The sequence below is a fragment of the Sinocyclocheilus rhinocerous genome, unplaced genomic scaffold, assembly GCF_001515625.1.
Source record: "Sinocyclocheilus rhinocerous isolate Xijiao unplaced genomic scaffold, SAMN03320098_v1.1 scaffold148, whole genome shotgun sequence".
NCBI lineage: Eukaryota > Metazoa > Chordata > Actinopteri > Cypriniformes > Cyprinidae > Sinocyclocheilus > Sinocyclocheilus rhinocerous.
The window spans coordinates 2,948,541-2,961,093 of NW_015653472.1; the positions used below are offsets into that span (position 1 = coordinate 2,948,541).

Consider the following 12,553-nt stretch of genomic DNA (forward strand, 5'->3'; position numbering starts at 1 on the left):
GCATGAGTGCAATTAAATTCATAAATTCATGTGGAGATTAATGTTTTAAATATACAATTTTGAATACAGAAATATGATTCAAATAACTGAAATTATACGCTAAAAATGAAACTAAATAAGCCAGCAGGTGGCGGCAAGTCACTGATTTGATCACTGAATCATTCATTCAATTGATTCATTCGAACGGCTGAATCATTCAGGAATGAAGCAAGTGACTGTCTTTATGAACTGACGGAAATCCGTCGTAGTGACGGAACTTTAATCCTTGTAATACTTTAGTCTTACTGATATTAAAAAACTATTTAGATCTCTTACCTTGAATCGACTCCATTTCCTGTTTTTCCCAGTTCAAATCCTCTTGAAGCTGATGAAGTGTTTGGCGGCAGCTCTGAATTTCCAGAACTTTGAGCACCAGATTGTCCACATCAGTCTTACTATCCTCCCTTGCAGGTTGTGGGGTGCCATTGGTAGCTAGAAGACCCTGAGGAATTTGCTGGAAGGGTGGGAAATTTTGGTGCATACCCTACAAACAAGCACACAAACACCAAAAGCAATGACATACTGGACATTTACATTAACCTATAAAGTTAAGATTGCTGCATTTTCCTAACAAATTCAAAATACCGCAGAAAAAGGGTTTTATGCATACCACCTGTGCTAATAAATGACTTTCTTTCCTTAGAATATCTCGAACTGTCCTCACAAGTTGCATGGGTTGTTGCTGGAACACACTCTGAAAAGCAGTTACATGAGGTTACATAGCAAATAGTCAGAAATACAAACAGTGTGCTTTGTCACAACATGAGTCAACATGGCAGGCTGCCACGAGTAATAAATACAGAAATCTAAAAGTATGGAAGGGATCCATATGTGTTCACAATGCACAAGAAATGTAACTCAAGATGAGGTCATATAACAGAAAATATACAATGACTCTTAATTTGAAAACCAAAAACCAATCCTTATTGCATTGTAGTAAAACAACAGTCCTAAACATCCCACATATAGATCATATAGACACAGATCATATAGACATAGTAGAATTATTGTTGCTTTTAAATTAAATAATGAGCTTTTATATTGTTACTGTATTGAACCCAAAGCAAATTATTAAATACAAAAAAATATCCATTTTGTCTGGTTTATAACTTTTTCCACTCATTTTTAATGTTAGAAATGTTAGATACATAAACCCGAAGAGAAACTTGATCAATTCCATTTAAATTTACACAATAATGGACCCCATAAAACCTCTTGCACCCCACTTTAAAAACCCTGCCTTAAAAGTCATTATTTTAATTGGTTTTATATGTTACGTTAGCTTTAAACCAGCAAAAATCATAAGGATTAGGAATATTCGTTGTGCACACCAAGTTCCGGCTGATATGTTGTAGTTTGACCCTCTCCACCACGTTAGGATTGTGTTGGGCCACCTCCTGCAGCAAATGCACCATCTGATCCAACAGCCTTCGGGCCTGAGGCTCCTGCTCCATGTTGTCTACATCAAAGTTCTCCCTAAATCAAACATTACACAGACATGACATTTTTAAAGCACTGCTGCATAGAGTCATCCTTGGGAACTGTCACAAACTGACATAGAACAATGCCTTTCAAGTCTAGCTTTTCCTGTGCTGTTCTTCAACTGTCATCCCAATTCTCATTATAAAAACGATTCAGCTCCCTGTCACATGAAGGAAATTCCTAAGCAGTGAAACTACACTAAATAGTATGCATCAGAGTATAGTCACTCATGTTGCAATTTGTTTTACTAAGTCACCAGTACATATTTAGTCATTTGAGCTTAAAGAAAAACCTTTAAGCCTAAAGAAATGAACTTTTGAAATGTTTAAAATCATGTACTCTCACATGAGATGAAGACTCCAGTCATATCAGTAGTGTAAATAAAGTTCTTTATGTAACAAAGAGGGGGTAACCTCATGGAGGCCACCATATTGGGATTACTATGTCCTCTTTTTCCCGGACATGTCCTGGATAGAGCCTAAAATTTATTTTGATTTTGGCCTTTTTCCCCCTCTATTGCTGTGCTCTCTACAGTCCTCATACATTATATGTATTAACCGTATTAGCATTGACCGTTCTCTGTAGATCCCACCTTCTCACACGCCACGATTGGTCGATTATGTACAATGCCTGCATGCTATTGGGCAAACTACTTTTCAGTCATTACCTTCAGCTAGTATGAAAACATTTATGAATATGCCTAATGCTACTCACTTCTCTAATTTTCAGGCACTTTCTTTATGGAATAAATTAATCATGGCTAGCTGTGAATAAAGCTTTTCTACACTGCCATCTGTGCAGTGTATTCACGTTAAAATAAAAAGCATGCATTTAATTTGAGACAGTGATGTCATACCATCTCTGTTCCTCTATCCAGCTGGCCAGATAGTGCCTGACGTCCAGAGGGAATGTGTCTGGGTAGAGTTCATTCAGCGTCTCAGTTGGCAGGTACTGTAACTTAGGGGTCATTTGCGCCCACAGCGCCATAGTGTGCAAGCACTACAACAATAAAAAAAAAAAAAATAATAATAATAATATCACAACATTCCACTGCACTGGAAAAACTGCATTTTCAGTTCTTTGGAATTGGAGTTTTTCAGGGATTGTACAATGATAGTCAACCACGTGATGTTCTAAACAATAGCTGTTGTTCATACAACATCAGGAAATAGTGAACATATCAGTCAAGCATCAAAAAAAGAAAAAAAAAAATTCAATATTTTTTTTATATTCCAAGTCGTGTGAACAATCAATCAGTTTAGCTCACTTTGTGAACAAATAATTTCACTTGTCTGGCTTCAGATGGCTTGGAATAAAATAAGTCATATATAGTCAACTTTAATGGTGGTCCTTTCTGGCGCTTGACAGACGTGGTCTCTATAAACTCTCACTACATGGAAATAATTAAATTAAGGTTCTTCAAAAAACATGTGTTTCATGTTTCATCACTCATTAGGGTGAAATGTTATGACACACAGATATGACACACTCTTTATACATTAACGTCTTTAAAGAAGGACATTGACTATTGCTGTTTTCTAGGTTTGCCTATCATACAAGCTAGAAAACTATCCATGCATGTATTTAGGACAAAACACAATACCATCTCTTCTTTATATAAAAAAAACAACTAAACACTGAGTTTTTAACAAGTTCCCTATTCTGAACAAATTCAATTGAAACTCTGAATTCTTCTATGCCAAATGAATGTCATTTTGAAAAGCTCATTCATAAATAGCATCTGACAGTTGGATAAAATAAATGAAGAAAAGTCCAACCTTTTAAACCATGCTGTATTTCAGGCTAACAGAGCAGGGTTTGTTACTAATGCTCTGTGTGACTTTTGTTTGGACAAGGGAGAAAAGACAGTATGCCTGCCTTATCTCTCACCAACATAAGGGGACAGGAGACACTGTATACCACAACACACTTGACAAAACAACAGCCCGACAACCCAACCATCACTAATATAAAAAGTTTACTTGCATAGATTGTCATTTTAGCACATAATTTATCTTTATGCTGCATCGTGAGAAAGTAAGAACATATTTAATATGATAATGCCATTCATTTAATTATTAACTATAAACTTAATTATTTTTATTTGTACGTAAGGTGTACACATATTTCTGTATGTTTGGATATACAGTGAAACATAAAATGTTAATTTTCAGAATGGAAAAACTTCTATTAAGAAACATATCCCTAATGTAAAGTTAGGTAAATTTGTTAACTGTGTTAAATAAATGTAATACGGTTAAACATATTTAATTTCATGTATTATGAATGCAATAAAAACACAATAAAATAAATCAAATCAAATCAAATGCACTTTACATACAAATACCATCAGCAGAAATGAGATCACACTGTTATGATTCACTGATGATATTCTAGTTCAGTCTAGTACAGTTGTCCACACACTGAGGAAGGCTTTGAGCCGAAACGTTTGTGTCTTTTCCCATCAGTAATGAATGTAAAATAAAAGAAAAAAGAAGACTGTTCTCGTGAGTGCGGATCATAATTTCCTATACTAAGGGCCGTAACATTTCCATCACACGCTTGAGGTATTCGGCCAATCACAACGCACTGGATAGCTGGCCAATCAGAGCACACCTCGCTTTTCAGACCGATGAGCTTTGTAAAAATCGACGTGTTTCAGAAAGGCGGGGCATAGAGGAGAAACAATAATGTACAGTATGTGGAAAATAATGTGTTTTTTTAACCTTAAACCGCATAAACACATTTCATTACACAAAATACACAAAATAATGTTCTTTTTAGCAACATCAAATTCCCCCTTTAAAAAAACACTGTCAAGCCAATACAACGTGAGAAAGTAAGAACATATTTAATATGATAATGCCATTCATTTAATTATTAACTATAAACTTAATTATTTTTATTTGTACGTAAGGTGTACACATATTTCTGTATGTTTGGATATACAGTGAAACATAAAATGTTAATTTTCAGAATGGAAAAACTTCTATTAAGAAACATATCCCTAATGTAAAGTTAGGTAAATTTGTTAACTGTGTTAAATAAATGTAATACGGTTAAACATATTTAATTTCATGTATTATGAATGCAATAAAAACACAATAAAATAAATCAAATCAAATCAAATGCACTTTACATACAAATACCATCAGCAGAAATGAGATCACACTGTTATGATTCACTGATGATATTCTAGTTCAGTCTAGTACAGTTGTCCACACACTGAGGAAGGCTTTGAGCCGAAACGTTTGTGTCTTTTCCCATCAGTAATGAATGTAAAATAAAAGAAAAAAGAAGACTGTTCTCGTGAGTGCGGATCATAATTTCCTATACTAAGGGCCGTAACATTTCCATCACACGCTTGAGGTATTCGGCCAATCACAACGCACTGGATAGCTGGCCAATCAGAGCACACCTCGCTTTTCAGACCGATGAGCTTTGTAAAAATCGACGTGTTTCAGAAAGGCGGGGCATAGAGGAGAAACAATAATGTACAGTATGTGGAAAATAATGTTTTTTTTTTTTTTTTTTTACCTTAAACCGCTTTTTTTTTTTTTTTTTACCTTAAACCGCATAAAATGCATTTCATTACACTAAATACACAAAATAATGTTCTTTTTAGCAACATCACATGACCCCTTTAAAACTTAAAGGGACAATTCACACATAAATGAAAATTCTCAAATGAAATATAGATAATTCGAAGAACACTGGGGTCCAGACAATTTTGGACTCCCATTATATGTACAAAAACACATTTTTTAAAGATCTCTTTTTGTAAACTACCCTTTAAACTATAAGGAAAACACATACAACTAAGGAGATATTGCTTAGTAGTAACCATCTAAATAGATAGTTTGTACTTTGTTAACGCTTTTTTTTTTTTATCTAATCAAATATCAATTTAGCAGTAAAACAGGATGTTTCTCAATAGGAACTGCATTGAACCAGGCAAACTGAAGTGTAATTCCATGTCATTCTAGTAAAGATTCATAGTAAGCACCTACACTCATCAGACTCTCTTAAAATATGTAGTTTAGCCAGTGCACTGTACAAGAAATAAGTAGGCAGTGTTTCTGTAGTAAACAGCAACATATTAATCCCTAGATTACTCACTAGTTTCAATCTACACAATTCGCTGTAAAATCATAGGGCGTAATTTTAGATATCAAAAGTATTTTATATAATCAAAGATAAGACACTGCCCAATAAAGCTCTTTTAAATGACTACTAGATAGAAGTGTAAACACAAATAAATATAACACAAGGTGTACGTTTTTCATTCACTAAAGCTCATGACTCATCCTGTAATTGGGAATCCCTCTGTTCCAAATAATATTTCCTCAGTTCCTCTTTTTTTTTCAGTCTTATCTGCTCCATGCCAACTAATAGACTAAAGGTATACCTGCACTAATGTTTGACAAAGGGATTGGTGCATCAGAGGTGAAAAAAGACCACACCTATGTGCAGAGCAGATATAACATCTGAAGATAAATCATTCAAGGGAAATATGTCATGTTTCAATACTATACAGGACAAACAGATGAACCATGGAAATTCAAGACCATGCTTAAAAATATGCATTCATGACATATATCAGATGACAACAGCCCGTTAAACTTGACCACTGTGTTGATCAGGTGTGTTAGATTGCTATTGTGTGAACACCAGAAGCTGTGCAGGAAAAACAGGTCTGGTAAAAAACATTGATTAATTCTGTAGAATGCACACTGTTAAAAAAATAGTAACATCTAAATTAACTGGTTTAATTCAAGTGTAAAATATTATTTAACATCACTAAATCAACCTAAATGCATTGATTTATACAAACAAAACAAGTTTTTATGGGTTAAATCAGGTAGAAATCAGGTTCCCACTTTCTACAGTGCAACCAAAATAAATTAATATAAAGTGAAAGTGACGTGACATGTGGCCAAGTATGGTTACCCATACTCGGAATTAGTGCTCTGCATTTAACCCATCCTAAGTGCACACACACAGCAGTGAACACACACACACCGTGAACACACACCCGGAGCAGTGGGCAGCCATTTATGCTGCAGCGCCCGGGGAGCAGTCGGGGGTTCGGTGCCTTGCTCAAGGGCGCCTCAGTCGTGGCATTGAAGGTGGAAGAGAGCGCTGTACATTCACTCCCCCCACCTACACAATCCCTGCCAGTACGAGACTCGAACTCGCAACCTTTGGGTTACGAGTAGCAAAAAAGCAAACCTAAACGTAAACCTAAACACTCACCTTACGAGTCCAACTCTCTAACCATTAGGCCACGACTTCCCCCGTATAAGAGGATCTTATAAATAAGATGGCATATTCATGGAAGCAGGGTTTTATGGCTTCTAAATAGTTGTATAGCAATATAAATGAGTCCTATAGGTTTTGCTTTTACCGCTGCAACACAGCAGGTCATAGGCAAAGGGTCAGAGGTATATACCTTCGATAACTTTAACTGGTTCTCTCTCTCTAACATAAAAAGACTTATATTTTCTTTTTCAGCACTGCACTGATCTTTATGCGATAAGGGCTGCAAAGCAAGGCCGTATTCTCGGAATCTTATTTAAAGACCCCCTGTGTTGAAAATGAGTTTAAAATGAGTAGAAAATGTGTTGAAAAGTTTTAATGTTGTTTAAATGTCTGTCTGGTGTTTTTAATATACTTAAAGACAAACCATGTGCAAATTCATCAGCCAACACCACTGCTGAACATTTTCTCCTTATAGGGGTCATCGGATGCTACGTGCACTTTTACAAGTTGTTTGAACTGAAATGTGTGTTGGCAGTGTGTGTACACAACCACTCTATAATGATAAAAATCCACCCAGTGTTTTTTTTTAATCTACTAAAATCTTTACCCCTTTTCTCAAATCGAGTGTAGCGGGAGTGCAGTAAGCGCAAGTAATGAAAACATGGAATGGAGTTTAATTTATATGGACTCTGAATGAGCCAAGCGGAATGGATTTGAGGAAGCAGCAGCGTGGAAGTCAAGGCTGTAGCTAAAACACGGAATGGAGTTTAATTTATCAGGGCATTCCTCAAGTGGAATGGATTTGACTGACGGCACTCTGAAAAGTGAACAAACATATGCGCTGAATTAGTGATGGTAAAAGTGAGTGGGTCCAATATCATTGGTCTTAAAAAGTGGGTGGGTCTTGTCCCACCCACATACAATGGTTCCGACGCCCATGCTCCTAAGCGATTGAAGTGTTCTGTTGTTGGATGTAATAATGAACATAACAGTCGTAATTTACTCCCGACATCGGAGCCGCTGAAGTCGCAGTGGATTACGTTTGTTTTTGAAGGGAATGCGCCCCGATCTACCTAAATGCGTCTATGTTCGCGCAAATCGTTCGTGATCCAGCTTCACCTACAGAAGAAGTGAGTGTAAGGTTTTGTAATGAATCTTTGCAAATCGCCTTTCCTAATAATGTGCTAATTAGCAAGTTTCACGATGAATGCGGCTAAAGTAAACAGTCCCTCAGAGAGCGGCTCGAAGAGAGGGGCGGGGCAAGCAGAACTCATTAACATTTAAAGGAAAATGCTACAAAATGGCTTGCTCTGAAAAGAGCTGTTTTTGACAGGGTAAAAAGGGTGTTTTTTACACTACTACCATTGAGAAATTTTAACCAAACTATGTTACAGACTTTTCATTAAGACCCTAAAGAATCATATCAACTTGTGGAAAATTGGCATCCGATGACCCCTTTAAAACTGGAGAGTCTCAAAAATCTCTACACTCTCAAAAATGCAATTTGAAACAGCCCATTTTCTATTGTCACAAACATGTACCCGATCCTGTCAACTTGATGGGGCATTTCATATCATTAGCTGTCTCAGATGGAAAACAGGAACATGGTTTGTGTAACATTATCAATGCATTACTAGCTGTTTGATAACATAGTTAAGCCAAAGGCTAATGATATCAATTACTGCTGCGCATTCAATATTGTAGAGAGCAATACATAAAATGTATTATCATTCTGATACATCAACTTGTAGACGACCCTGCATAATTCACTCTTCCTCTTCTTCTTCTGGCTCAAACATATATATGGCTGAATCAATCCAATATTGCCACTTGCCATTGTGTAGTGTTTACTTCTTCGGTTTACCGATGAGGTAAGGTACTGAGATATATTCAAGCCATTTTAAAGAAAATATTTCCATGGGAAACACTTTTAAATATGTCATTTTGATTATCGAAGATGAGTTTTAAGGGATCAAATTAGTGACTGCAGGAGGACTTTATAGATCAATGCTCTATTTTATGTATTTGCAGAGAAGAAATTTAATTTCAAACATTTTATGTTTAAAGGTAAATTCACACAGCAACAACAAACGCCGACAGACAGCAATAGACACTTTGTTGGGTTTTGTCTGATCAGTGTGTAACCCCTGTTGGAGCTTGTTTTCACTGATTGAACATGCTAAATTAGTGTTTGTCAGGTCGTGGAATGTCTAAAGTGTGACATACTGTAATTTAGTGATTGTCTGCATTGGTTGGTGTCTGTCGGTGCAGTGTGAATTGGCCTTTATTAGACTGCTTTTTCATAGTCCTGTTTTGTTAAGGCATCATCCTGGTATTAATGTCCTAAAATATATTGAAAAAAAAAATAATAATACAAAAGGGACAACTGTACGGTAAGCATCTAAAATAAATACGGAAGAGAAAGCTCTGATAACTTGGTTTTGGAGAAATCTGATGAGAAGGGTTTGTGTTCACATTGAAATCTCTTAAGTTTGATTAGTGAATTTTCTTTCTTATAAAGTTAATTGTGTAATGGAAAACAAAGCAATCTCTCAGCATTTCTCTCAGGAAACAAAGCAATTCTCACAACAAGCCAACCTCACACCGAAACTTAGACAGCAGTTGGCACCAGACACTTGGAGCACTCATCCACTTTACCACTCATCCATTTTATTTTATCTCTTTTCACTGAATGGATGACTGCAGTGATAATAGTCATATCGTATGGCAGAAATGAACAAATGAACAGAAATGAACAAACTCATAGCCCTTTTCACTCATCTAATTATTGTTGATACTACTTGAAATACTGTGACTAATAACACAAAAGAACAACTTAAAGGAACACTCCACTATTTTTGAAAATAGGCTCATTTTCCAACTCCCCTAGAGTTAAACAGTTGAGTTTTACCATTTTCGAATCCATTCAGCCGATCTCCGGGTCTGGCGGTAGCACTTTTAGCTGTAGCTTAGCATAGATCATTGAATCTGATTAGACGGCGCCTGAAATAGTCCCCAGCTAGGTAACCTCCAACGTGACCGGCACTAAGTTTGTGTAGTTGGTTATGTTGACGGAAGTTAGCCTATTTTCAGGCGCTGCGTAATATCATTGCGCCTGCTGCACCCATGGTAGGGCAGCCAAGTTCCTTGATTATTACGCCGGAATGAGAGTAGACCCGGAGATCGGCTGAATGGATTCGAAAACAGTAAAACTCAACTGTTTAACTCTAGGGTAGTTGGAAAATTAGCCTATTTTCAAAAATAGTGGCGTGTTCCTTTAAAAACTGATAAAGTATTAATTATTTCTTCAGGCTACAATAGGGAAATACTATTTTTCGTTTGGCAGAGAAGTGTGCATACAATCACTGTTTCCTAATTAAACTTTACGTTAACCTTTAACTGAATCATTTCAATTAATCATTGCATTGCACTCTTGGTCATGTCCACATCCCTGACAAAAACTACCCATCAAAAAATAGCATGAAACTCAAAAACTCTAACAATGATAGACAGACAGAACATTGATTTATTTCATCTAATCCACTTTGCACAGAAATAAACACTTCACTAAGCATTTTTTGTGCATTTTAAAAGGCCACAGCAAAGCCATCCATTAGTATTCATATAATATTTATGTAAAATAACAGCATGGGGGTGTTACATCCCAAAGTATGAAGCTGACACAAGCAATGTTACAACAACAACAGTGAGGAAGGTTTACAAAGAACAGACCACTCTCTAGTCTAGTGCACAAAAAAAAGCCTAACACACCAATCCCACACACAGCCTATGGGGAACAGAAAGTAGGGCGTGAATTCGTGTAGGCGCTCGTGCTTAACACTTAAGTATTTTCCACTATCAAACTAAAACATACACATATTAACGTTACGTGACATTTAGCACAATAATATGGAAGTCCGCTACGTTTAAGCCACATAAGTAGACCTTCCTCCATTGCTATTTCCAGTAGAGTCAAATACAGGAAACTTGTTGAATATGTGAATTCTCATGAAGGCATGTCCTCGCGTATTTTGTCATGGAGTATCCAGGCAAAAATATGGTCATTTTGGTGTCGTTTAAGTATGCTATATATATAATGGCCTAGCTAAACCGACTTCACAGTCATACTGAGATTAAATTATTACAAAGTGAGATTTTTATTCGTAAGAGAGCTCTTTGATGGCTTTTTGTTTTGTTTTTCTGGTCGCTCGCTTCGCTCGACAGCGAATTTTCGTGTACAGTAGAGGAAAGTGGGCTATTACAAAACTCATGTTTCCTCCTTACAACAACATTAAGCGATAAACAAATTCAGGTCGCGATAAACTCACCGTCCGTAGTTTATATAGCAAAAATACAATGCTGTTAGAACACAACTTACCTGATTTCGACGCCAGCTCCTTAACACACCTAAAGAGATATAACGTTAAGTCTGCGCCTTCCGTGTGCGTTTGTTGTTTTTTTTTCTTTCTTTCCACCTACTTTCGCTTTACACTGACACTGAAGCTGTTGCCTATTGGTCATCCTGATGCAGCTCTTCTACCAGGGCTGCGTTCAGCCCCGACAAAAACGGTGCAAAACGTTTTTTAAACGGAAACGGTGGCAACGCACCTAACGCTTCTCAAACCCCGTTGCACACCGTTTCCAGGAAACATGTCGTTCAAACCGGAAACCGTAGCAAAACGGTGCACACTGGTTTGAGCTTGAACTTGCCCCAGGTGAATGAGAAACTTTATTCCGCTGGATATTATTAGAAATATATTCCGTTGTATATACACAGGACATTAGATATGCCATCGTTTTTAAAGCCAGTTTTATGTGTGCCAGAAAGCGCCTATTTATTTTGTTCAAAATTTTATCTTCATACGTAAAGGGAGTATCTTGACACTTTTGTGAGTATTTTCGATTTTTAATGCCTTGGTACTTTATTATCTTCATACTTTAGCATTTTCCTACCTAACATCTTACTTTTGTGAGCTTCATATTTTATTAAATTCATATAAGCCTTAGTCTACTCCTTAGCCTATTGTCTGACTCTGCACAACGTGGTCTTAATGATCATTCATTTCTTGCTAAAAGTTAATTATATATTTTTAATTATTGCAATTATTTTATCAACATTAGTGGCACATTATTTTATTTTTTTTATGTTTATATAATATGCATTTTAACCTGCTCTCTTTCACTGTGTTGTATGTGTATTTATGTTTTGCAAAACAATAATGCTAATAAAGAACTTCAAAAAGAAAATGAGAGAGAAAATCCACCTAGGAATAAATAATTTACTATCGAAGAATATATTGTAAATATATAAAAAAATTATAAATATATTACACATTCACACTATAAATTCTAACTCACCTAATAATACTAATAAAAAATAATAAAATAAATCAGATTAAATCAAATTGTTGAATAGCTTATATTTGGCTAAACCATAGGCTAAACAAGGCAGCGCTACTGAAGTTGTGCCTAAAATCAGTGATCAACGAAGGACAAATTAAACTGTGGTAAGTAACACCATCAATGAGCTCAAGGCAGACAAATATATCTACACATTCTCACTGGTTGTGTATCAAAACATAGAGAGCTAGCAAGACAACATTTTATGCACCATGCTTGTTCAATTTAACTTTCAAGTCTGTCAAGACAAAACGTCACTTGTAGGCGGGGAAACAACGCCATTTCTGCTCGAAACGCTTGATTTCCAGTAAGGAGTTTCGAAAGAGGTTTCCGTTTTCTCAACTGAGCTCGATTTCTTTTGTGTTTTCAT

The 12,553-nt window shown here is 36.2% G+C and overlaps 1 protein-coding gene across 1 annotated transcript in view; it reads right to left on the reverse strand.

Moving 5' to 3' along the window:
• Positions 1-11,347, reverse strand: part of LOC107716196 (signal transducer and activator of transcription 5B-like) — a 25,719-nt gene extending 14,372 nt beyond the window's left edge. Inside the window, 5 exon segments of the mRNA XM_016522563.1 lie at positions 316-523; positions 650-733; positions 1,371-1,515; positions 2,378-2,520; positions 11,162-11,347. Coding sequence (XP_016378049.1) covers positions 316-523; positions 650-733; positions 1,371-1,515; positions 2,378-2,508 — 568 coding nt within the window. The 5' untranslated portion in view covers positions 2,509-2,520; positions 11,162-11,347.
• Between the last annotated feature and the right edge of the window lie 1,206 nt (positions 11,348-12,553).